The sequence below is a fragment of the Callospermophilus lateralis genome, unplaced genomic scaffold (genome assembly GCF_048772815.1).
Source record: "Callospermophilus lateralis isolate mCalLat2 unplaced genomic scaffold, mCalLat2.hap1 Scaffold_129, whole genome shotgun sequence".
NCBI lineage: Eukaryota > Metazoa > Chordata > Mammalia > Rodentia > Sciuridae > Callospermophilus > Callospermophilus lateralis.
The window spans coordinates 265,013-291,091 of NW_027512465.1; the positions used below are offsets into that span (position 1 = coordinate 265,013).

The window sequence follows — 26,079 nt, forward strand, 5'->3', positions numbered from 1 at the left end:
TTACTCAGCACTTGTTTTTCTGTCTTTGGAGTACTCCCGAAATAGTTGCTTCGGTCCAGCTGCTAAGAACCCGTAGCTCGCTACTGACCCATCGCCGACCGGTGTGGCTTAGAGGAGGGCAGTCTCGCAGATCGCCTCTCATTTCAGAGCCTGGATCAAAACCCCTGCGCCGGGAGGAGGCCGACCCGCAAGCTGGGGCGTTATGAAACCTTCGGGATCAGACAGCCCCTCCTCAGAGGGGAGGGACCTGCTCCGGGGGCCTTGTTCTCTAGGAGTCGCAGCACTGGACCCCAGATCTTAGATCTGCGCCTCTGCTCCGACCCTGGCCCGGCTCCGCAGCGCGCACCCGGGTGTTCCGCTGTCAGGTCCGCTCTCCACACAGGTGTCCCGCGCTGCCCACCCGGCCATGTTGTCCTGCAGCCGCGTGGCCCTGGTCACCGGAGCCAACAAGGGCATAGGCTTCGCCATCGCCCGTGAACTGTGCCGGCAATTCTCGGGGGATGTGGTGCTCACCGCACGCCACGAAGCGCGGGGCCGGGCAGCGGTGCAGCAGCTGCAGGCCGAGGGCCTGAGCCCGCGCTTCCAGCAGCTGGACATCGACGACCTACAGAGCATCCTGCGCAAGGAGTACGGGGGTCTCAACGTTCTGGTCAACAACGCGGGCATCGCCTTCAAGAGTAGGTGCGGGGATTGGGGGGAGAACTCCCCGCTGCGCTCCGAGGGTACCGGCGGCAAGCCGCAGGAGCCCCCACTGTCCACTACTGTGATCTGGGAGGGCGGTGCCAGCCCCTGGGGATGCGCGCAGCTCCCGCCTTGTCGGGCGGTTATTCGCTTTCCTGGATTGGGGGGCTGTGACACCGCGCGCCCTGCCTGCCCAGCCGGCTCGCCGGCCTGTGCAAGCCCGTGCGCCTCCCAGGGGCCGCCCAGAACTTTCAGCTATGGCTGTTTGTAGGAAAACCGGCCTCCGGGGAGGGAGCCACGCCTTGCTAAGCTCATCAGCTTTCCGTCCACTCCAAGAACCATTTTCTCTGCTAAGGGTCTCCAAAATCACTTGACTTTCGCTTTCCCCGTGAAACAAGGGCGCATTCATAGATGCCAGGAGACATCTGCCCAGGACAGGAAATGAGTCGCTAAGACACAATTAGCACGCACTTGCACATTAGTGGATTTCATAATTTGTTTAATGGAGAGCTTTGATAGGCTCTGGCCAAAGGGAAGCGAGCCTGGTTCCCGCCCCCAGGGAGCTAATGTTTGTTATAAAAAATGCAAATGTGGCTTTTAAGAAGCATCTTCCTTTAGGGGAAGAAATCAAAGAAATTATTTATTCCAGCAATTTGTCAATGAAGAAAGTTACTGAGTTGCCATGATCCAGGAGTATAAAGAAACAGGTCAGCTTCACTTACAACCGAGGGGGGAAGAGAAGCCTGAGACAGGAAGAGGGAAAGAACCGATTGTGCAGAAGTAGCTCTGCCTTTGGCCCTGGGCACGCACTCTTGCTCTGCCACGGACCCAAGTCTTCCTCTCACCAGCACCTCCAACTCAGCCTCTAGGCTTTGGGGAGCTGCCAACCGGGAATTGACAGCCTCGGAAGTAGACTGCCGCGGTTGGCTGAGGGATTGGTGAATAAAAACCTTGCTTCCTAGACAAGAGGTCTAGACATAGCCCTTATGGGCGGTACCCGCAAACCTGGGCGCAAACTGGGTGCCCAGGCTCCACACCTGCTGAATCAAAATCTGCATTTTAACACAAATCCCAGATATCTCCAGTGCCTATCAAGTTTGAGAAGCAGCAGCAAAGCCAGGGGTCTGGAAATGGGGTGGGAAGCCCAGAAGCTGCAGCATTACCAATGAGAGACTCCCTGGGTGTGGCCCCAAAAGCTGTTTTCACAGGCCCTGCAGGGGATTCCCATGCACACTGAAGTTTGAGAACCAACCACGAGAGATTTAAAAAATTAGCTTCTCTTTTAATTGGTTGTTAGGCAATAGAATCCATGTTCTCAGGAGTGTGTATGGGGGAGGTGACTTTTTCTTTGTTTCTTTGTCTTTTTGAAAGTGGATGATCCAACACCCTTTGACATTCAAGCTGAGATGACCCTGAGGACAAACTTTTTTGCTACTAGAAATGTCTGCACTGAATTACTTCCCATAATGAAGCCTCATGGTAAGTCCAGGGGATGGACTGTCAGGTTGTGTTCCTTAGGAGGGAATAAGCCATGGGCCCTCTGGACTGGCCCCCCAGCAATTACCCAGGGCTGCTGTTTCTTTTCTTTTCTTTTTTTTTTTTTTTTTTTTTGTGGTGCTGGGAATTGAACCAAGAGCTTCCCACATGCTGGCAAGCTCTCTATCACTGAGCTACATTCCCAGACTCTGCTGTTTCTTTGTAAGGGGGTGGGGGAAGGGAGATGGAAGATTGTCCTAATTTCTCAAGTGTCTGGCTCCTTGCTTGAACATTTCGGCTTTCAAAGAATTGTATGACAGACCACAATGCTCTTGGGATCCAGATCACATGATCTTCAACCCTCATGGACAAAATGTCACAAGTCCCCAAAGGCTTTTCAGTGAATCTCCTCTTCCCCAAGGATGTGCCCACACCTGGCTTGTCTGGGGGACCTGCAGGATGGTGTCTTCTCTGGCATTGTTACTTTCCCTATGTTCCTTTCTTACTCTCAATTTTGCAAGCTGATTGAGAAAATCTGAAATAATTTTTCTTTATTAGTAAATACAAAGCCAGGTGTGGTGGCACATGCCTGTAATCCCAGCAGCTCAGGAGGTTGAGGCAAGAGAATGGCAAGTTCAAAGACAGCCTCAGCAACAGTGCGATGCTAAGCAACTCAGTGAGAGCCTGTCTCTAAATAAAATACAAAATAGGGTTGGGGATGCAGCTCAGCGGTCCAGTGCCCCTGAGTTCAATCCCTAGTACGCCCACACACACCAAAAAAAAAAAAAAGTTACTTGTGATTCTGAGAAGAATTGTGTGGTTTATTAGAAATGTGATTTTGAATAGGATAATCTCTGAATGCAAGCATTTTTAAGTCTAAATAGGTACACCGTGAGAGGCACACTTCTACTCCCTACCCACTCACTCCCAAGCTCCACAGGGATTGATTTTCTTTATCAGTTTCTTAATGGACTGGGATCATAGAAAGCCTGCAGTCAGTGTTGTAGGTGCTGGTCATAGGAAGCCTTTGGTCCAGTGCATGGAGCTGGTGAGTGCCCAGAGGCCAGGAGATGGAGTTTACAAATATAAACCTAAGCAAATAAAAATGCATATTTTCAAAACTCCCCTTTTAACACAAAAGGTGAAGATTAGCACAGTATTTGCCACCTTAATTTTTTTTTTTTTTAAGATTTAATCTTGCAACATTTCCCAGGTTGGCCCAGTCTTCTGGGCTCAGTGATCCTCCTGCCTCAGCCTCCCAAATACCTGGGACTACACACCCATGCTACCACACTCGATGTGATCTTGCTTTATGTTGGCTTTATACCTCTGGGGCTCTTCCCAGATTAGAACAGAACGTTTTCTGTTTTTCCACTGCAGGGCTATCTTTTACCAAGTTATCAGGAAGTCTTCTCCCTGCTGAATTTTACAGTCATAAAATTTAAGAGCTGAAAATTGCTGAAGAAGCCTTGTGTTGCTTTACCTTCACTTTCCTGAGAGGGGAATTGAAGCCAAAAGAACTGAACACATACACATATTCATGGATTTGGAAAATGTCTCCTAATTTCTTGATTTCACTACTCAATCAAATTAGGATAACCTGTGCTAGTGAAATAGGAATTAGAGTGCCAAATGATTATAAACCAAGCCATTTTGAAAGACAATGGGAGACTCGGGGGAGAATGGGGTTTAAAAATTAATCCAGAGCAGGTGAATCTCTATCTTCAGTCAGTTTCCAAAGTGGGAATCTCTAGTTTACAAAATGCTAATATTTGTGATTTTTAGTAAATCTGGTGTTTACCAGAAGGTAAATATTGAGCATTGCTAGTTCCTAATGTCTCTTTGTTTAGCTCTAAAATGCATTTAAAAGTTTAAAAAGCCTTTGGTTTGCTTGTTTGATTCTGAGTAAATTGGCTAAGCAACCTTTGAGCCACTAGAGGGAGCTACTTGCCCACTCCTTCTAGAATGAGGCTGTTTCAGGACCAACAAGGTCACCTGGACTTCAGATGAGGGTGGGGTGCAGTTCTCCTCAGAATTAGACCCATCTGTTGACTAGGTTCCTGCATTATCACCCCGCCTCTCTCAAAGGTATTCCCTTAGATCAAAGAGGACCCCTCTTCTGTAGAAGGGTTTGCATTTCCTGGAAGGCTTTGAGTAGCTCCTGTAGTTTGTTTCTTCTCTTTCTTCCTTCTCCTGTAAATGTCATTCCTCAAGCAGCTGAGTATAGAGAACAAAGCTGTATAGAAAGCAATGAGGAATTCATCACCAATGTAGTATTCTTGCCAAAAATATTGAAATAAATTTAGTTATAAGAAAATCATACCAATCCAAATTGGGGGAAATACTACAAAATAATGAACTGGAGTCTTCAAAAGAAAGGTCATTATCGACTAATCTAGATGAAAATGGATTAAAAAGATATGACAACTACAAGGGCTGGGGCTGGGGCTCAGTGGTGGAGCACTTGCCTAGCACGTGTGAGGTCCTGGGTTTGATCCTCAGCACCACATAAAAATAAATAAATAAATAAAGGTATTGTGTTCATCTACAACTAAAAAAAATACTTAGAGAGAGCGATGACAACTACATGCAGTCCAAAATCCCACATTGTATCTTGGATTAAAACAAACAAAAACTATAAAGCAGCATTATGTGGAATGGCTGGGGACATTTGAACATGCATGCCACTGGAGATAACAGGGTTTTACAACAGTGTGAGTGCAATCATGCTGTGCTTCTGGTGGGGAAGGCCTGTTACCACACAGTCAGGCTCTGTACCTCTGGTTCTATAGGTGGGGATTCAACAACTATGGACTGAGAATATTTGCAATTTGTAAAACATAGTATCTGTATTGAAACTGTTCAGACCTTTTTTCCTTGTCATTATTCCTAAATAATACAATGATTTACATAGCATTTACATAGTATTGGGGATTATGAATAAGCTAGAGACCACTTAAAGCCTATGGTAGAATCTCTTAAGTTATCTGGAAATACTATGCATTTTATAGATGGGACTTGAGCATATGTATATTTGGTATCTGTCAGGCCCTGGAACCAATCCCATACCAAGACAAGAATCACTTAAACACTAAAATATTTGAAAGGGTTTAAATTTCTGCAACAGGGAGAAAAGGAGAGATGGAGAAAAAAAAATGGGGCAAAACGTTAATCATCAGTGAACTTAGGTGAAAAATGTATGTATGGGCTTTGCTGAACATTTTGCAACTTCTCATTAGTTTTCAAAATTTAGGAAAGAAGTATGTATCACCATAAAAAATGAGAGAGGGAAAGAATGAAGGACAGACTGAAGAATCACACATACCTGTAGGATGAGTGTGATGTTGGTGTTCAAGGAGAGACTGAGGGTATCTCCATAAACAGGGCCCTCAAAGTGGTCCACCCGCCCCAAATGTGCACCTGGGGTAGATGCCACTGATGTAGAGAATGTGAATTCAGAACAGCATGTAAGAAAATAACTCCCAAGTTGGGCATGGTGACACATACCTGTAACCCCAGCCATTTGGGAGGCTGAAACAGGAAGATCACAAATAGTCTCAGCAATTTAGGGAGACCCTCAGCAACTTAGCAAGACCCTGTCTCAAAACAAAAAAATAAAAGGACTGGGGATGTAGCTCCGTGGTAAAAAACCCTTGGGTTCAATCCCTGGTACCAAGAAATAAAAATAAAAAATAAAGAAAGAAAAGAACACTCCAAGATAGGTGGATTTGGTTGGTGGATAAGATGTGCAAATTTGTGTTGGCTGGTTTTCAGGTTTCCAGCAATGCTTCAGATTATTGATTGGGTGCTGGCCTGCATATTGGCTTTCATGGGCACAACTGTCTCTTTAGCAGTTGTGAATTATAATCAACATGAATATTAATTCATATTAGTTTAATGACTCATCCCATATTCTTATTAACTAGAGACTAACAATTAATCAGAAATCAGGACCAGGATGAAGAATTAACCTGCTCCACTTGTGGACATGCCTGGCACTAAGGACAGTGGTATTCCCTGCCATCACTTGATCCTGATTTAGGTACCCAGGATAGAAGTGACTGCCTGAGGCCCTAGAAATGTGCCAACCGAGGGCACTGGGAGCTGAGATGCAAAATGAAGGTACGGTCCCTCAGAAAGCAGGCTCTTGCAGCATATGTGTCGAAGGAAGCTGTTTTATAAAATTGTCCAGTGAGTCTGCTACAGATGACAGTTCCACCATTTCATGGAGAATTGCTGCAGAAGGGAAAACCTATTCTTGACGGAGCTGTGTTCTTTCTTCCATTTGGGAGAAGAGGAGCCCAAATAAATGTATAACCCCTTCACACACACACTGCCCCGCCCCCACACAGATTTTATGCCTTCTAGAGTTGCTTTTTGATGTTTTTCTGCCATTAAACCTGTACCGTGCCTCGGTTGTTGCTGGGTGTCTTCAGCTGACCAGTGCTGCTTTGTGATGTGCTTCCATTTCTATTCCTCTGTTCCAGGGAGAGTGGTGAATATCAGCAGTTTACAGGGTTCGAAAGCTCTTGAAAACTGCAGTGAGGATCTGCAGGAAAAGTTCCGATGTGACACACTTACCGAGGGGGATCTGGTGGACCTCATGAAAAAGTTTGTGGAGGACACAAGAAATGAGGTACACGAGAGGGAAGGCTGGCCCAATTCGGCTTATGGGGTGTCCAAGTTGGGGGTTACAGTCTTATCGAGAATCCTGGCCCGGCGGCTGGATGAAAAGAGAAAAGCCGACCGGATTCTGCTTAATGCCTGCTGCCCTGGATGGGTGAAAACAGACATGGCCGGGGACCAAGGCTCCAGGACAGTGGAGGAGGGAGCAGAGACCCCTGTCTATTTGGCCCTCCTGCCTCCAGATGCCACTGAGCCACAAGGCCAGCTAGTCCATGACAAAGTCGTGCAAAACTGGTGAACGTCTTCTTCATGGCTTGATATTTAATAAATGTTGGTGGAAGGAACAAGTGAATTCAGATGTGGTCGGATTCTATTTCTGTGGTTGAGAAGAAATGTCCACTAGAATCTCCCTGGGAGAAAGATGTCTCGTTCCAGACACTGGAGCAGAGCCATTTTGCCATCTGTAGCCTGAAAGAAAAGGACATATCAGATTTTAGCAGGCATCGTGATTACATATGGAACTGGTAGGCATTATCACTGTTCCCACCCGATAGTTTTGGATCCAGTAGGCCTAGGGTAGGCCCCAAATTTGCATTTCTAACAAGTTTCTAGTAATGCTGCTGCTGCGGCCCGTCCTGGGTCAGCAGGTTGAGAACCATGGTATAATGGTCTTAAGAGCTGAGGAGTTCATCTTGGCCATTTTCCAAGCCATTCCTTGCTGTTTCTAGTTTGTTGATTCTGAAGGGTCATAATTATCCTGTTTCCCTAGCTTTGCAAACTTCCTTTTGTATTTCATTCTGTCTTGCTGTATTTGAGTCTGTTTTTATTGGTTCTGTCAAAAGGCAAAATTACAACAAATTTGAAGATCTAAATTGACTTTTATTTATAATTCTCGAGTGGGGCAACATCTCATCCCATAAAATAGTGAGTGTTCTGATGAGCCGAGCCCGGATGAGAAAGAACTAAGGAAGGCAAGGACAGATGAGAAACAGATTGGTTGTTTCAAAGCTATTTTCTTGTAAAGGTTAAAAAGGAGAGAAGTATGTATGCAGGCTAAACGTGGGTTGTTTAGAAATTTGGCTATCATCTCTCTCCTGGTTTTCTTAGTTTTGACCTGGTGAAGTGTAACTTTAGCATGAACAACTCCACCTAGTTTGGTCTGGTAGACCTAGTGTAGGAGCTCAGTCCAAACCAATGTCCCATTTAAGAAACGGAACTTGAAAGACTCAGGAGAAAGGTCTTGTTTTATTAGGATGTGATTTCTTCCATACTGGGTTTGAACCCAGGGGGGCTAAACCACTGAACTAGATCACCAATCCTTTTTATTTCTTATTTTGAGACAGGGACTTGCTAAATTGCTGAGGCTGGATTTGAACTTGCTATCCTCCTGACTCAGCCTCCTGAGCAGCTGGGATTATAGGTGTGTGCCACCGTGCCCAGCCATACTGGGATTTGTGTCTGCACTACTGCCCAAGGCTGCCCTGCCACGTCCTTCATCATTGTGCTTTCCTAACTGCAGATCATCTCCTTCCCCTGTTGATACCCCTCTCTGAGCTACAGCCCAGGGCGATTTTTTGGATGAATCCCTGAGCCCTTTTTATAGTCTCCATGACAAGAGAGTCCACTTGTGAGTCACAGTGACTCATTGCTTTCAAGTGGGCTTGGTTTTGAGCCTCCTGAGTGCTGGCTATGCCTTATAGAAAAAAAAAAAAACCTGGAGACCAAATGATCTTATCAAAGAGGAGAAATTACTGGCAAAGGTTTGTAAGGGAGTTAAGACTTGAGAAGGAGCTGCTAACCAAAGGAGACCCCAACAATTCAACAGTTATGTGATGGAGAGGATACAAAGGGGGAGAAACTGCAAATTCATTCGCATCACCAAGTATATGACAGCTGTTCAGTGTGAACCAGTGACGGAATACTTGATCATCATATTCACAAAGGTCACAGCCTATGTCCTAACATTTCCTTTCAGACATAAGGAATCAATAAAGCATAGAAATTTTCAAGGTTGTGTTTATTTGGGGGACCAAGGCTAAACAAGGAAACCCTGTTATTTCTGGCATATCCCATGGTGTAGGCAGGTATCTATTTTTCTTGACTCTCCATCACCTCAAAGTATCAGCTTAACTGTCACCTCACTCTTTCATCCCCTTGGCATGCAGAGAAGTCTGAGTCCCACCCAGACTGCATTCCACTTCCTTTTAACCCATTTTTATAGCACTCAGTAAGTCCACTTCCTTTTAACCCATTTTTATATCACTCAGTAATATCTATTTACCTTAGGCCATAGCTCCTCCTTTGATGATTTTTCAACAAGTTTCCTGAATATCTTCCATACCCTGGTCTCTCCCTCCAGCCAACTTCCAGATTCCTGCTGATGATGAGCAATAGTTGGGGAACCACAGAACTCAGACTCTGGCTAAGTCACAGACAGAAAGTACACAAGTAAACCACTCCTTGTTTTATTTCTACTTTCTGTTTGTCTCTAGCCAGTTCCAGCTTGACAATTGGATTAGCTTGTAGCTCACTTGGAAGACTCATAATTGTCAGCTGTTGGCCAGAATGACGTTTCCCATGAGAAGTGCTGCAGGGGCCCTCGCTGGATGGTCTCCCCAGCACCCTCTGTCCAGGTATCTCCTGCCTCCCCTCTGCTTCCTCAAGAGCTGAGCTTCAGCAGCTGGAAGGTGACTTTGCCCTGCAAGCCTCTGTTGACTGTTCCAAGTGTGGGTCCTTCTAAAAAGTAGGACCAGCTGGATAGGATCAGAGCTGGTAATGCGGCAACATCCCATCCATTATGGTCCCAGGAGCAGAGGGAGCCAGGCCATAACTAGAGAAGAAGGTCAAACCTCAAAAGGAACATTTAACTTCTCTAGAGAAGGCCACTCCCCTCAGAGGCATCCCTTCCCTGACTTCAGATCATTCCTGAAAATCTGGGATGTACGAGATGCTACAAGATACCCTTTATTGTGATTCAGATCTTAAGTGTGTCCCTGAATCTCCTCTGTTGAAAGCTTGGTCCTCAGCCAATGGTGCAACTGAGATGGAAATTTTAGGAGATGGGCTCTAGCTGGGGGAAGTAGGTCACTGGAGACATGCACTTGAAGGAACCCCAGTCCCTTCCTCTCTCTGCCTCTTGGCCACTCTAATGTGGGAACAGCTTGGCTCTGCCACATGTTCCCCACCAATTGTTCTTTATCTCCACAGGTCCCAAGTGACCATGGACTGAAACCTCTGAAACCATGAGCCCAAATAAATCTTTCCTCCTTTTAAGTTTATTTTTCTCAGACATTTTATCACAGTGATGGAAATCTGACTAATATAGCTTTGTCTCCTTAAAATTTCCCTTTTCCTTAACTAGGTCAAATTGGATAGTGGCTACTTGTGATCCAAAGGAACATTGTAAATAGAAGTACACTAAAATATTTCATGGTATGCTGCAGAGAAAAGAGTAATTAGGCTTGGGATCAAAAGGAAAACAAAATCATGAAGTGAGAACCATGGCATGCAAAGCTTTGTCATACTAGTACTTTTCCAACATGATTTTACATAATTCCACCACAGTCCCTTAAGGTCATTTTCCCCTCAAATGAAGACATAAAGGATGAGAGAGGCTAATTAATATACTTAGGATCATAGAGCTATGAGTCAAGCCTGGACCATATCCAGGACTATCTTACTGCAAAACTCCTTGGTGCTTGGCTTCTGTAGCTTCTGCTGTGACTCTAGAGACCACGGATAACTCTCTTGGTGTAAAAATTAAGGGAGATGGGCTGGGATTGTGACTTGTTGGTAGAGTGCTCGCCTAGCATGCATGAGGCACTGGGTTCAATCCTCAGCACCACATAAGAAAAATGAAATAAAGATATTATGTGTCCACTTACAACTAAAAAATAAATACTTTTTTTTTTTTAATAAGGGAGATGATATAGCTAATCTAAATGATTTGTAAGCTATCTGGCCATTAGATCCCTAAATTATCCTGGATATATTTTTTCCACGGAGAAATGAAGTACGGTTTAAATGCAGCATATTTTAAATTGGTCCTCCTGTACTGATGGAGCCAATGGACACTTCAACAACAGCTTTTCTGTAGTGTGCTTTTCTAGGTTCATGCTTGTGTGGTAAACCCACGAATAACACCAGCTTTAGACCTGGCCCTTTGCCTTTCCCTTCCTTTACCAAACTGCAAAAGGAATTGTGACAGACCAAAGCTCTGAACAGCAATGTCATGTGGAGATGAAATAGGTGATAATGATGAGCAGGACAAAGGTTTCCTTGTTACTGCAAGTTGACCACAAATTGGGCACAGCATCAAATAGAGACACGCACAAGATTTCTCCTCCACTAAGAGAGCAGTGGGGATGAACACTAGGATGAATGCTGCTGGGTGGAGCAGAATTACTTTATAGAATAGGTCTGAAGGGTCACCAATATTTGCATATCAAAACTGAGAATGCATTTAACTGGACAGTGTCTCCAATGGGGGTCAGCCCTAGTCTGAGAATATAATGGGCTCTGGCATACAAAGTCTTCTTTATTATCAAGAGAATACTACAGTTCAGATGTAAATTAAAGTTGAAATGCTAATTAGTTTGAATACTGTTACACAAGGAACCAGCTCTACTTACACATCTTAAAGAGATGAAATAGACTTTTAAGTGTGACAAGACAAGTTGAGAAAGAAAACAAATTTGCTTTAGGAATAGTCAGTTCTTTTTCAATGGTGCTGGGGGTTGAACCCAGGACATCGCACATGCTAGCTAAGCATTCCACCACTGAGCTATACTCCCAGCACGTTATTTTTTTTCCTAGTTGTAGTTGGACACAATACCTTTATTTATTTATTTTTATGTTGTGCTGAGGTTGGAACTCAGTGCCTCACATGTGCTAGGCAAGCGCTCTGGCACTGAGCCACAACCCCAGCCCCCTGTTTGGTTCTTAATGTTGTAATGCTTCCTGTCAATCTTGATTATACATTGAGTTGTTTTTTTTTAAGGGTTTGCAATACTTGAGTGTGTCAAACTTATTTTAAATGAATCCCTCTCACACCTGGAGTTCTTTACAGACAGGTGGCATATCTCCAAGGCATAAATTTATATAAGTGTATTAGGGCAAATTGGTAGATGTTGGCTTGGACACAAATGGAGGCTGTTTCTCTTTAATGTTCAGTATAAAGAGGTTCTTTCATCTCTGCTAGTTCAGAACTGCAGTGAGTGTGGCTGGGACTTGAACAACCTAAAAAAAAACACTCATTTGCCAATTGTTTTTTTGCCACTTTGTCTGCCATTTTGTAAAAACAGAGTTTATCATATCTTTATTAGGAAATAAATTTTCATAAAATTCACCTTTTTCCCCCTGCTAAATGTGGCTTAACCGTTTAATTTTTCTCTGCTTCTATTTAAGATGACTCCTAAAAGTGATAATTAAAGGATTTACATCTGGGATACTTGGGGTGTGGCAAATGGAGATAGAATCAAATCAGGAGTGTGGCTAGGCCAGAGATCCAGCATCCTGGTGCATTGGGAGAGGTGATAGATCCATTTAGGAATCTGGTATAAACTATACACCCCCTACTCCAGAAACATACATATAATACAAAGTGTTCTATACAATTTCCAAATGTCGGTGGACTTTCTTCACTCTCCAAGCCCATTCGTGGACTGCTTAGCCTTAGTGAAGCCCAGACCAGATCCAAAAATTCCTAAGGGCTTCTCAGGGGTTAAAAGGGGAGCGGCCACAACAGAAATTATAACCTGAATCAACAGGTGTCAGTATTTTGATTGGCGGGGAGTCCCAGCTGGGGCAACCAGAATAGGGCCAATGCCCTATTCCAGGATAGGGCAAGCTAGGGTGACTCCCTCAGCCTCACTTGTGGCTTCTAGCTCTGCAGCTGTCAGGCCAGGTGGCGTGGGTCTAGATGATAGAAAGGGGTGAGGGTTATTCCGGAAATATTAATGCTAGAGTTGACAAGAAGTCTTCTTTCCTGGGCCAGAGCACCCATGAAGGGATCATTCCAAGAAGTGACCTCACTTCCCCTGACCTCTAGTGATAGAACAGGCCTGGGGCGGGGCCGAGGGTAGGGGATGCCTTAAGGAGGGACTTCAAGCCTTCTGCGCCTTGAGCACGTAAGGGTCCATCCTGCCTCCTCCCTGAGGGTAGAAGGTTAGGGGCTAGCCTGAAGGAAAGGATGTTAGGGTGGCTAAAGGTTTATCAATTTTATTTTTTCATAAAACCAGCTTTTTGTTTTGTCAATTTTTATTTTGTGAATTGTTTCTTTTGTTTCAATTTCATTGATTTCTGCCCTTATTTTAATTATTTCCTATCTTCTACTGCTTTTGGTGTTGGTGTGTTCTTCTTTTTCTAGGACTTTGAAATGTAATGTCAGATTATTTATTTGTTGACTTTTTCTTCTTTTAATGAATGAGCTTAATGTAATGAACTTTCCTCTTAGCACTGCCTTCATAGTGTTCCAGAGATTTTGATAAGTTGTATTGGAGTTCTCATTTACCTCTAAGAATTTTTAAAATTTCCTCCCTTATGTCTTCTGTTATCCATGCATCATTCAATAGCATATTATTTAGCCTCCAGGAATTGGAGTAGCTTCTATTTTTTATTTAATCATTGATATCTAATTTCATTCCATTATGGTCAGACAGAATGCCGGGTAGTATCTCAATTTTTTTTTTTTTTTTTTGGTATTTGCTAAGATTTGTTAGTGGCATAACATATGGTCTATTTTGGAGAAGGATTTATATGCTGTTGAGAAAAAAGTGTATTTGCTCATTGATGGATGGAATATTCTATGTATGTATATTAAGTCTCAATCATTGATTGTTTTTATTGAGTTATATAATTTTTTTGTTTAGTTTGTGTTTGGAAGATCTATCCAGCAGTGAGAGAGGTGTATTAATGTCACCCAGTGTTATTGTGTTGTGGTCTATTTGAGAAGGGTTTGTCTGATATATATAGATGCCCCATTGTTTGGGGGCATAGATATTTATGATTGTTATCTCTTGTTGATGTATCAATCCCTTAAGCAGTATGAAATGTCCTTTTTTATTCCTTTTAACTAGCTTTGGTTTGAAGTCCACTTTATTTGATATGAGGATGGAAATCCCTGCCTGTTTACATGGTCCATGTGAGTGTTATGTTTTTCCTGCCCTTTCTCCTTCAGTCTATGGATGTCTTTTCCTGTGAGATGAGTCTCTTGAAGGCAGCCATATTGTTGGGCCTTTTTTTTTCATCTAATCTGGCAGTCTGTCTTTTAATTGATGAGTTTAGGTCATTCATATTCAGGGTTGTTATTAAAATACGATTTGTATTCCTGAACATTTTGGTTTATTTTTGGTTTTTAACTTGACTTGGTTTCTCCTTTAATTGGCCTTTCCTTTAGTGTAGTCCCTCCCTTTGCTGATTTTCATTGTTGTTTTTCATTTCCTCCTCCTGGGATATTTTGCTGAGGATGCTCTGTAGTTCAGGCTTTCTCACTGTAAATTCTTTTAACTTTTGTTTATCATGAAAGGTTTGTATTTCATCATCAAATCTAAAGCTTAGTTTTGCTGGATATAAGAATCTTGTTTGGCATCCATTTTCTTTCAGAGCTTGGTTTATGTTGTTCCAGGATCTCCTGGCTTTGAGGATCTAGTTTGAAAAATCTGCTATGATCCGAATTTGTCTTCCCCTATATGTGATCTGATTCCTCTCTCTTGCAGCCTTTAAGATTCTAACTTTATTCTGTCTGCTAGGCATTTTCGTTATAATGTTCCTTGGTATAGATCTGTTGTAATTTTGTAAATTTTGTGTCCTATAAGCCTCTTGATTTTCCAGTTCATTCTTCATGTTTGGGAAATTTTCTGATATTATTTCATTGAAGAGATTGTGCATTCCTTTGGTTTGAATCTCTGTGCCTTCCTCTCTCCCATAAATCTTATATTTGGTCTTTTGATGCTATCTCATAATTCTCGGATCTTCTGTTCATGGTTTCTTACCATCTTCACTATGTGGTCAACTGATTTTCAAGATTGTATATTTTGTGTTCATTATCTGACGTTCTCTCTTCCTAATGATCTAGTCTGTTGGTGATGCTTTCTATTGAGTTTTTTATTTGGTTTATTGTTTCCTTCATTTCAAGGATTTCTGATCTTTTTTTCAGAATCTCTATTTCTTTCTTGAAGTAATCTTTTGCTACCTGTATTTTCTCTCTTATCTATTATTGGAGTGATCAATTTTGCCTATATTTGCTCTCTTATGTCATTCTTTATTTCTCAGATCATTTTAATTATGTACATTCTGAACTTCTCTGACATTTCATCACTGCCCTGTCCATGGATTCTATAATTGTAGTATCTTGGCTTGTTTGATGCACTTCCTTCCTTTGTTTTTTTTTTTCCTTTCTTGCAGTGCAGTTCTAGGTATTACAGTTTCTACCTTATAATCTTGTAGTGTCCCTGCAGATTACCTGTACCCCCCCTCAGTGTTGGTCTTCCAGTCTCCTGCCAGTGTCCCAAAATGGATGCTACTGCAACTAAAGGTGGTGGTGACACTAGTGAAGGTAACTCAGGATGGCAGTGAGGGTTTCCCAAGATGGATGCTACTACTTTCAGAGATGAGCCTGAAAAGATGGGTCTTACAATGGCTTTGGGCTGCCTGTGTGGAGATGCAGTGCTGTGACTTGCTGTACTAGGGTGGGCAGCTGCCTCAAGGCCCTGTCTGTTGTCCCAAGGTGGAGGCTACTATATTGGGAGGGCTATGGTAATGGCTGTAGTGTCCTAAGATGGAGGTGGGCTGGGGGAGTGATGCATTGATAAACAGGGAGCCACAGTATGGTCCTCCACTCTCCATGGGGGCAGTCCTGGGCCTGGGCTCTCACACACGTCAGTGGGGGTGGTCCTAGGCCTGGGCCTGGGTTCTAGTGTGGGTGGCAGGGATGGTCCTGGGTCTGACCTGGGCCTGGGCTCCCTACAGTGAAGTTATTCTTTAAAAAAAGAAGTGCCTCAAAACTTATATACACAACAGTATAACAAGAGGGATGAGAGAGCACAGAAGAACAGAAAGGGAAGAAGGAACATAATATGCAAAAGAAAGATGAAGAGTTGATCTCAAAGATAACATGGCCTAAGACACAGGCAGGAAGTCCTGGCAAAGCTTATATGCTATAGAACATTTAAGTGAATTTCTTTGTTCAGCAAAAATACCGAGCCCCTACCACGTTGCATGAACTTTCCGAGGGACTGGAGATAGAGCAAGAAACAAGTTCTGCCTTAGGGGAGCATATATTCTTGTACAAAAAATGTAGACCTATTAATATTGCCTCCATTGAACCCTTTCATCATGGAAAAAACATTGATTTGTCCTCAATGGAATTGACACATGTTCTGATTATTCATTGCTTCACACAAAATTGCATCTGATCAAAGAACTCAGTTCACAGAAAAATGTGCCACAAAGTGTGAACTTACGCTGAGAAAGTGGGAAATGGCTCCCAAAATAAAGCCACACTATGATTTTAACCCCTAAATATAGAAATGCACACGGAATACAAGCAATACTTCTTTACCCCTAGTTTCTTAGAGTGGAGGTTTGGGTCATTGATTTGAGATATCTCTTTCTTCTTTTGATGCTGGGGATCTCAAATCCAGGGCTTCGCAGGTACTAGGAAAGTACTCTACCATGGAGCTACCTCCCCAGTCCTCTCATTTTCCAATATAAGTATTTAATGCTATCAATTTCCCTCTAAGCTTTGCGGGCATCTCACAATTTCTGTTGTATCCAATTAAATACATTTTATAATTCCATTTTAAACTTCCTCTTTGACACAAGTTTTTGTTTGTTTTTTTAAGTGTACTTTTAAAAATATTTCCAAATGCACAAGAGCTTTCAAGATATATTTTTGTAATTATTTTCCAGTTGAATTTCATTGTGGTCAAAGAATACAATTTTTATTATTTTAAATCTCGAATTACTTGGTTTGCTTTATGGTTTTATCATGACATGATTGATATGATGTGTCAAGACAACATATGACAAATGTTATGTGTGCACTTGAAAAGAACATGTGTTCTATTGGTTCAGGTAATGTGTTTTACAAATTTCAGTTAGTCAAGCTGGTTGATAGTATTTTGGGGGTTTCTATATCTTTGCCAATATGTCAATTTCTAACTGAGTAGTGTTGCAGTTTCCAACTATAGTGGTGAATTTTTGGTGTTTTTTTTTTTTTTACAGTTCTATTGATTTTTGTTTATACATCTAGAAACTTTTATTGAAAATACACATTTGGAATTGTTATTTTGTTGTTGTGGTAAAACATGTGTAACATAAAACTTGCCATTTAACCATTTTTAGGCATATAGCTCAGTGTCATTAAGTACATTCACATTGTTGTGCAAATATCACCACCACTCCTCCTGGCTCCTTTTCCGCCTCTTCCACCTTCTCTTGAATCTCTGGTTCTGCCTTTTTAATTTTTTCCCCCTGCTTTCTCTTTATTGCTCAAATTGGAAATTTCTATTGATCTGTTTTTGAGTTCGCTGAATCTTTCCTGTATCATATCTAAAGTATCACTGAGCCATTCAGTGAGTTTTAAATTTCAATTATTATATTTTTTTGTTATATAACTTCACTTGGTAACTTTTAATATCTTTATTTGCTGACATTTTCTATTTTTTAGTTTTTTAAAGTGTGTTCATAATTGCTCACTGCAGTATTTTTATGATTGCTGCTCTAAAATCCTTAGAAGATATTTCCAATATCTGGTCATTTCTTTCTTTCTTTTTTTTTTTTTTTTTTTTGAGAGAGAGAGAGAGAATTTTTTAATATTTATTTTTCAGTTTTTGGTGGACACAACAACTTTATTGTATTTTATGTGGTGCTGAGGATTGAACCCAGGGCCCTGCGCATGCCAGGTGAGTGTGTTACTGCTTGAGCCACATCTCCAGCCCTATCTGAGTCATTTCAATGTTGCCATCTTATAATTTGCCTTTCAAGTTATGGAATGGGAAATCTCCTGGTTCTTCATATGATAAATGATTTTTTTTTTATTGCACCATGGGCATTTTGGATATTGTGCTATAAGACCTGTTTGACCTTTTTTCTTATTCTTAAATTCTATTTTCTGTTTAGGAATAGTGTGCAGATCTGGGTACAGGTGCATCTCAGCTCCTCACTGACTTCACTTCATTCCCCTGATGACAGTGGCATGCAAGAAGGCAGATGGGTGTCACCTAATGATGCGAGTCCTCACAGAAGGAGCTGCCATGAGGAGAGCTGCCTATTGAGGGAAAAGTGTTGGGGAACATTGGGTAACTTGTCAGAGCCTTAGGAGAAGCTCCCGCTCAACCTTTCTTGAGTGACTATATTTTTGTGCTTCTGTAACCCCTAGACATCAACCTCCAGCTCCTTCAGCCTTTGAATGTAGACTTACATCAGCAGCTCCTGGTGGTCTTTCATGCTTTTAGCCTTGGACTGAGACTGCATCACTGATCCCTCTTATTCTGAAGCTTCTGTCTTCTTGGACTGAGCAGCTATTGGTTTTCTTGGCTCCCTGCCTACAGATGGCCACTGTAGGACTATCCAGCCAATCAAATAAATCCCCTCTCATAATTACATACATTGTATTGGTTCTGTTCCTCTGGAGAATGCTAATACCTACAATTTCTTACTCTACTCCATTCCTAATGTTCCCAGTTTCCTTCTATTGTTTCTGTTCTATCTGAAGAATTTCCACTAGCATTGTTTCTTCAGAGCAGGTTGGTCTGCTGATAACAAATTCTCTTAGATTTCTTTCATTCAAGAACACCTTTATTTCACTCTCATTCCTCAAACACTGTTTTGTTGAATATAGAGTTGTTGGTGACAGCTTTCTCCTTTTTCAGCCCTTATCTTGACTCCTCTATATGTAATATTCTCTCTGTTCTCTTGCTGCCTTCAAGCTTTTCTCTTGAAGCTTTAGGCAGTTTGACTGTAGTCTGTGTAAATGTGTGGCTTTTTTAAAAAAATATTTTTAGCAGTAGATTGACCCAATATATTTTACTTATTTTTTCATGTGGTGCTAAGAATCAAACCCAGTGCCTCACACATGCTAGGCAAATGCTCTACCACTGAGCCACAACACCAGCCCAATGCATGAGTTTTGTTGTTGATTGCCGCAGTCTGGCTGGGCACAATTCAGGAGCCACTTGTCAAAAGAAACGAACTTTATTTTTAGAACACACACACCAAACCACACAGCTCCTCAGGAAAAACCTTCAGAGCCCAACTGCCACCACCGGCTTCCCACAAGCCTCTCAACCTCCCCCACTCCTCCTGCTCTTGAGGCCGATTGGCTGGGTCGTGTGGGCGGAGCCAAAAAAAGTCCCCCAATGAGCAGCTCCGTGGTCTGAAAGGGCAGGGAAAGAGCCCAATGAGCATCACCGCAGAGGAGCCAATCAGTTGGCAGCTAGAAGTTTGCTGGGGTCGCTGTGAGCCAATCATCAGCTGGCAGCTGGAAGTTTGCTGGGGCCCCTTTCGGTTGTGGCTCTCAACAGTTGATGTGAGTAGTGGGTACTGATATTGTTTCCTTTCTTTTATTTTTGGTATTTATCCTGTTCTGGGTCCTCTGAGATTCTGGAATCTGTAGTTTATCATTATCATTACTTTTTTGTCTTAAAATATTTCTTCTGCACCATTCTCTCTATTCTCCTTCTGTGACTCCAATGATATGTATGTTAGACCATATGATGATATCCTACAGTCTTTGAATGTTTTGCCATTTTTTTCTCTTTGTGTTTCTATTTGGATAATTTCTGTTGATCCAGTTTCAAGTTTTATTTTAATTAATCCAAAGCTGTATTCATTCAACTCTTGTGCCTTTCAAAATAAGTTTTCATCTGTGATAGCATATATTTCTAGCATCCCTAGTATACTCTTTCTTATATTTTTAATCTCTCTTGGAAAATTCTCTGTCTGTTAATGGTCATTGCCTCTCCTTTCCACTAAATGCATTAGTGTATGAATTATAGTATTTGAAATTCCAGTCCGGTTGTTCCAACTCTTTTTTGGGTCATCAAGTCTATGTCTGTCAATTGCTTTATATCTATATTGTTTTATTTTACTTTTTTTAAATTGTAATTTTTGATTGAATTCCATTGTGTGTAGTAGAACACTGCAGTCAGAGATAAATAGTATTTATACAGTAAGTAATTGTGCCTATTCAGTCCTTTTAGGAGTTGAACTGGGTTTAGGTTTTGTTATTGCTTTTGTTACCTTCAATGCAGCTAAAGCTTTAAGTTTCTCTAAATAGGAGATCCTTCTATCTTGTGCTTAGGTTGGAGAAAGGGCTATAAGATGTTTCTTCTCAGTGTTCATAATGATCCCTTTCATTTTAGCAGTTCTAGCATGCCTTGGCCCAGAGTGGTTCTTCCCTCTCCTGCAGGGTAGGGTGTCTTTACTTGCTATTCAGTACTAGGCTTGTGGTAAGAGGGCAGATTCTCTATTGTCCTGATTCACCCTCTTTCTTAGATCCTAAACCTCAATGTGGGGCTTTCTCAGCTCTCTTGCCTGTCTTCCCTGTGACAACTAAATTCTTCTGTATATCATGGTTGGTCTTGGAGAGGTATTTCCTCCCCTCCTCTCATTGATAGCAGGCCTCTGCTTGATATTGGTGTAAGATCCTGGGCCCCAAATAGTTTCTTGCCTTTTCCCTGAAGTAAGAAGTTTTTGCTTCTACATCCCTCACAGTTGCAATGGATCTTTCTTGTGTCCTGGGGGCAAAAAGTTACCTATTCCTCTCCCAGAGACAAATGGGTTTTGTTTTTATTCCTTTTTCAAAATCAATGGATTTTTCCTATGTCCTGTAGGTGGGAGCATTTGATACCCCTCTCTGGGTATCTTAAGGTTTTTGCTGCAGGAAGGAAGGATGCAAATAAATGAGTGTGACTTTGTACCTGCCCTCCAACAGTGACTGATCTTTTCCTGCACACCCACATGCCTGTGCAACTTAGAGAGGTCTCTCTAGTCTTCTGCCTGTTTCTGATATTTCTCTAGAGAGCACTCAGTGATTCTGCAAGTGTGAACTCCCTGAAGTCTGGCTTCTCCAGGGATTCCAAATCTACATACTAACCCAGACTTGACCTTTAATTACTTGCTAAAATGTAGATGATACCTTTTTACTTAAAAGTGGCCACATGTGTCCCCTGTGCTCTGCTCAAAGAGAGGTAGATAGTGTGCCCCATGTTTCCTCAAAAGGCCTGCTCCCACCTTGGAATTCAACTTACTTGATTGCCTTAAAACTTCAGATCTCTAGAAGACTAAATACAAATTATAACTTGGTACACTCTCCAGGTTTTTCTCATTGTTCTTTACAGACTTCATCCTAACGTAGGAGCAGGAATGAAATGTTTTAGATCAAAAACACTAACTCACCCTAATCTGTTTACAGATTAGATCTATCAAGAAAATTGTATAAAATTTTTCTTTCAATTGCATCTTTCTATTTTTATAAAATGATTTAAAAAGATTTTTCCAGCTATGTTTAAAAGCTGTGAATGATCTACTTTTCTTCTCATTTTGTAACCTAGTAACCAAGGTCATTAATGAGAGTCATTGTTAAACTTTGTTCCCTTGAAAAAAAATTTAAGATTCAACACATTATAAGAAGGTTATTTTTTCCTCTTTCCTTTGGAAATTCTTGAATTTTCTCATTTCAAATTTTTACAGAGTAAGCAATTTTGGCAGTATCTCCCATGGACTTTTAAGAGATCTTATGATAGGTTGCATTTTTCTTTTGTGCTAGATCTGTTCATCTGGGCTAGTTAGCTCTGGAGTGTGCACATAATGACAGACATTTTTGTGATTACTTAATGTTCTGGTTTCTATGGTTGTGTAACAAATGGCCTCAAATCCTAGTGGCTTAAAACAGTCCCTTATTTTCATAGATACTGTGGATCAGACATTTGGATGGGTGCAGCAGAAGGGTTTGTCTCTGCTCTCTGATTCCTGGGGCTGCAGCTGGAAGACTCAGACGCTGGGGCCAGAAGCATCTAAAGATTTTTAATTATGTGCCTGGAGGTTCTTCTACAAGTGGGCCTCTGCATGTGGTCTCTCTCTGTGGGTCTGGTTTGGGTTTTGCTATGGTTTGGATGTGATTTGTCCACTAAAGGTTCATGTGTTGGAAGCTTGGTCCCTAGTGTGGTAATGTTAAAAATTGGTGGGACTTTCAAGGAGTAGTGCCTCATGGGAGGTGGTTAGGCCTTTGGGGTGCTGTATTTGCAAGGGTTAATGTAGTTCTTATTGGACCCCGAGTTAGTTCTCACAAGAGTGAGTTGCTCAAAACAGTAAGCCTGAACCTCTGTTGCTCTCTGATTTCCTGTCTCACCTTGCTGTCTCCCTCTCACATATGTTTCCACCACTGAGACACCATTCACCTTGAGGTCCCTGCCAGGGCCAAGCTTATGTCAACAGCATGCTCTTAGATTTCTAGAACTGTGAGCTAAATAAACCTCTTTCCTGTGTAAAGTCTCCAGCCTCAGGCATTTCACTATGGTAACAAAAAATGGGCTATTACAGGTTTCTGTACAGTGTGGTGGTTAGCTTTAGCTAATGGCATATCATAGTTTTCAATTTTAGAAAATACAATTTGCTGCAAATAATCTTCAAAGTCTTTTAAGTAATGGGAGCAATGAGGAAGAAAAGAAGATGAGGGAAAGCTGACCACATGTACCCTTCCTTGGTGTTCCTTCAGAACCCTTAGAAATTTCTAGTTTTGTTTTTCCCGATGACTAGGACATAATACTAATTTCTAGCTAGACTTTTGTTTACAATACCAATAGGTGTCTCTGTTAGGAGTTCCTATTTAGTTGGTGTTTTCAAGAATCTATAAACCTATGTCCTTTCTTGGGTCATGCCAATTAATTTGTTTTTGTCAAAGTTTTCACCACCCAGCCCTTCCACAAGAGGACTTGGTGGAAGGAAAGGCCTGGAGTGTATGTGCCCAGAAAAAGTACTTTTCATTATTGAACTTTGTACTTTTTGACCTGGAATTTTAAAAATCCTTTAGGCAGATAATTTTAGAATCTTAATTGAGTTTAGGGGTCTCCTTATGTCAAGTAAAGAATGTAGGCCATGGGTCAGAATTTTCTTTTTCAATTTGTTTTAAGATAGCTTTCAAAATAATAATACTGCCTCTGTCAAGAGTTATCAAAAGTGGAAGTGGTGTCTTCAAATTATTTTTAGTGAAATATAGTCATGGTATCCACAGGTACTATATCTATAGATTCAACCGACTGCAGATAGAAAGTAGGATAAAAAATCAGTACTAAACTTTTTTTTCTTGTTATTGTTCTATAAACAATGCAGTATGACAACGATTTTCACGGCATTTACATTGTGTTAGGTATAATATTACCTAGAGATGATTTGAAGTGTGTGGGAGGATATGCACAGGTTATATTCAAATACTAAATCATTTTATGTAAGGGACTTGAGAATCTGTGGATTTGAGTATCTTAGTTGAAACCAACTAAGGCACAACGGTGATGCCATTTTCATGTTACAATTGTTATATGAAAATATGGAGTAATCTACTGTTTGGTCTGACAGGGACACTGACTTGGACCAAGACCACCCCATGAGAACTGCAGTGATTGGTAAGAAAAATGTCTCCAGAACCTGGCCCAGAGCAGCTGTCATCAAGTTTGCACCTGAGGTTCCTCCTATTACCTGTCTGATTTTCATGTTTATCTGTAAAAGGGCATCTATAGAGAGAGGGAACCCCTTGGGACTTGCTCAAAGCAGGATGCATTGATATTCCCTCTCTGCCCTCTTTCTATAGGCATCTTACAGACAAACAACAGCCAGTTCACAGATGGACTTGATGAAATATTTGGAGCTCAAACTCAAATTTACCTCCAACAGATGATGACTCAAGTGGTCTCATATCTGCACATTATTTCTAAGTCAGTGTCCCAGTCTATAGGAATAAGGGTCTTAGCTATACTATGGAATCTTCACCTGTTAACAGTTCACCAATTCTATCAGGACCATTAGGAAAACATCTACTATGGTTTGAGTGTGTCTCCAAAAGTGCTGGAAACATAATCCCTGAAATAATGAGTTGATGGTGTTTGGTGGTAGGGTCTTTGGGAGGTGACCAAGTTTAGCTGAGATCAGAGAAGGGTGATTCCCCATGATGGCATTATTAACCTTATTAGAAGAGAAGAGAGATCTGAGCCGGCACACTTGCTCTGTCTCACCACATGATGCTCTTTACTATGTTATGATGAAGCAAGAAGGCCCTCGCCAGATGCCAAGAAGATGCCAGGGCCATGCTTTTGGACTTCCCAACCTCCAGAACCATAAGTCAAGAAAACCTATTCTTTACAACTTACTTAGTCTGTGGTGTTCAGATGTATCAAGCAGGAAACAGATTGGGTCAACACTTTTCACCAAAGAGGATAGACTCTGTAGCTCACTGCAGCAAGGGGGAAATTTTACTCCAGTACAGCTAAGCTCTTCCACGGCATTGACTTTCCACTAACTACAGGGAACTATTGGATGTGGATGTAATAAGAGGTCTCCCAGAGAGCTCCCGTTGCACTGTCAACTGAGCACGGCCACAGCACAGTCAGGGACACCACTCCTGCTTCCCTGCCTCTGCTTGCTGTGCCTCAGAGGTACAGCACTTGTGCTGCCTCGAGCCTCTAGTTTCAGATAGAATCCTCTTTGCTTAGACATCCTGCCCTGGGGTCACAGCTGCTTCCTCTAGGCATGAATGTCAGGGTTAATTGAATAACCCTGATTGCTCCTTTTCCCCTTTTGGTTTTCCACCTACATACAGGTTGAGCCTCCCTTATCTGAAAGTATGAAATACTCCAAAACCTTTTGAGTGTTAATATGGTGTTCAAAAGGTTTCAGATATTGGAGGATTTCAAATTTTTGGATTAGGGGTGTTCAACCAGCAAAGTGTTCAAATAAGCCAAACTCTGAAAAGTTTCAAAATCTGAAACACTTCTGGTCCCAAGCATTTCATATAAAGAGGATTATCCTCCTTTTGATGGATATACCTAGTACAGTTTCTGGTTTTTTTGTTTTGATTTGTTTTGGGCTGGACCAGATATGTACAACTCCTTAAGAAGTTATCTGTATTCTTTTTCTTTCCTCCTTCTTTCCTCCGTCTTTCTGGCTGCAATAGGGATGCAGTAACTTTTGTCAGAATTACACACCAGGGAGGCAGAGAAGAAAGATAGATGGTCCCTGAGGACACAGTGGAACTTCCACTCTCGCTCTGACTTCTTTCTCATGAGAGAGAAATAAAATACTTTCTTGTTTAAGCCATGTTCTGTTACTAGCAGCCAAATGCTGTTCCTATCTGACCTTGCCCTGTGGGATTGGCCACAGCCTGTAGTGGAGCAGAAGACAGCTGAAATGTGGCCACATAACAAAAGGCAAATCTTAGAGGAAGTAAGTCAGTTTTTGATGAACTAGTCTTGAAAACATGTTGTAAGTAGAAAATGAAATCTGACATTTCAAAATTCTTTGCTCATCTATGAAACTGATGATTAAGACTCCAGGTTATGGGCAAGGTCCAGAGGGCCAGCAGTGACCCTCCTCCTCCTCTCACCTGCATCAGGAGGTAGTGATGTGAGAGACACAGTGGGAGGGTCAGCTTTGATTTTGGACTAGGAAGAAGGCTGTGAAGCAGAGAAGAAAGCTGGTGCTATAGAGCTCTTAAGTACATCACTGTGATCTTTTACCACTGTAATCTTTAATGACGTTTCTTCATCTGACAAATGGGGTATTATGAGCTCCTACCTCATGGGATTGATGTGGACACCAAATGAGACAATTGATACAGAGTAGCACAATACCCATCTTTCTTTATGATCTTTATAATCCTCTGTGATTTACAAACAAAAATTCACCAACTTCTGTGTTTTTACTGTTCTTAGGAGCTATGAGCTTGTCCCTATTCCCAAGGCTTACAGTGCTGACCAGTGACCCAGAGTCATTGAAGGAAAAATAAATTGTGTTTTGAATTCTTTGGTTAAGTGATAGTCACTGAGTGCCAGAGTCTGGACTCAGTTTTGTAGCTCCTGGTTCTTGGTTTAATCTAGACCCCTAAAGGGGAGTGAGAGGGGAGGACTGAGTCAGTGCTCCAGCTCTGGAGACGTCAGCAGAAGCAGAGAACAGTGTACTGTTGGCCTTTCCACTGATAAGAGGGGAGGCCCAGCTGCTGCAGACACCCAGCCCAGCATCAGGTTGGGCTCAGTGGGCAAGGACTCCAAGCACAAAGGAGCAGCTGCCATCTGCGGTCCTCCATGG

The 26,079-nt window shown here is 41.9% G+C and overlaps 1 protein-coding gene across 1 annotated transcript; it reads left to right on the plus strand.

Moving 5' to 3' along the window:
• The first annotated feature begins 406 nt into the window (after positions 1 to 406).
• LOC143388047 (carbonyl reductase [NADPH] 3-like) lies at positions 407 to 7,081 on the plus strand. Its single transcript, XM_076842057.2, has 3 exons — positions 407 to 677; positions 2,053 to 2,160; positions 6,645 to 7,081. Exons 1-3 carry the CDS (start codon positions 407 to 409, stop codon positions 7,079 to 7,081), a joined length of 816 nt encoding a protein of 271 aa, XP_076698172.1.
• The last annotated feature ends 18,998 nt before the right edge of the window (positions 7,082 to 26,079 follow it).

Excerpts from the sequence above, each read along its gene's own strand:
- LOC143388047 (XM_076842057.2), top strand. The coding sequence starts at position 407 with ATGTTGTCCTGCAGCCGCGTGGCCCTGGTCACCGGAGCCAACAAGGGC. Across the intron at positions 678-2,052 it reads CGCGGGCATCGCCTTCAAGA|TGGATGATCCAACACCCTTT; the intron begins GTAGGTGCGGGG and ends TCTTTTTGAAAG. Across the intron at positions 2,161-6,644 it reads TCCCATAATGAAGCCTCATG|GGAGAGTGGTGAATATCAGC; the intron begins GTAAGTCCAGGG and ends CCTCTGTTCCAG.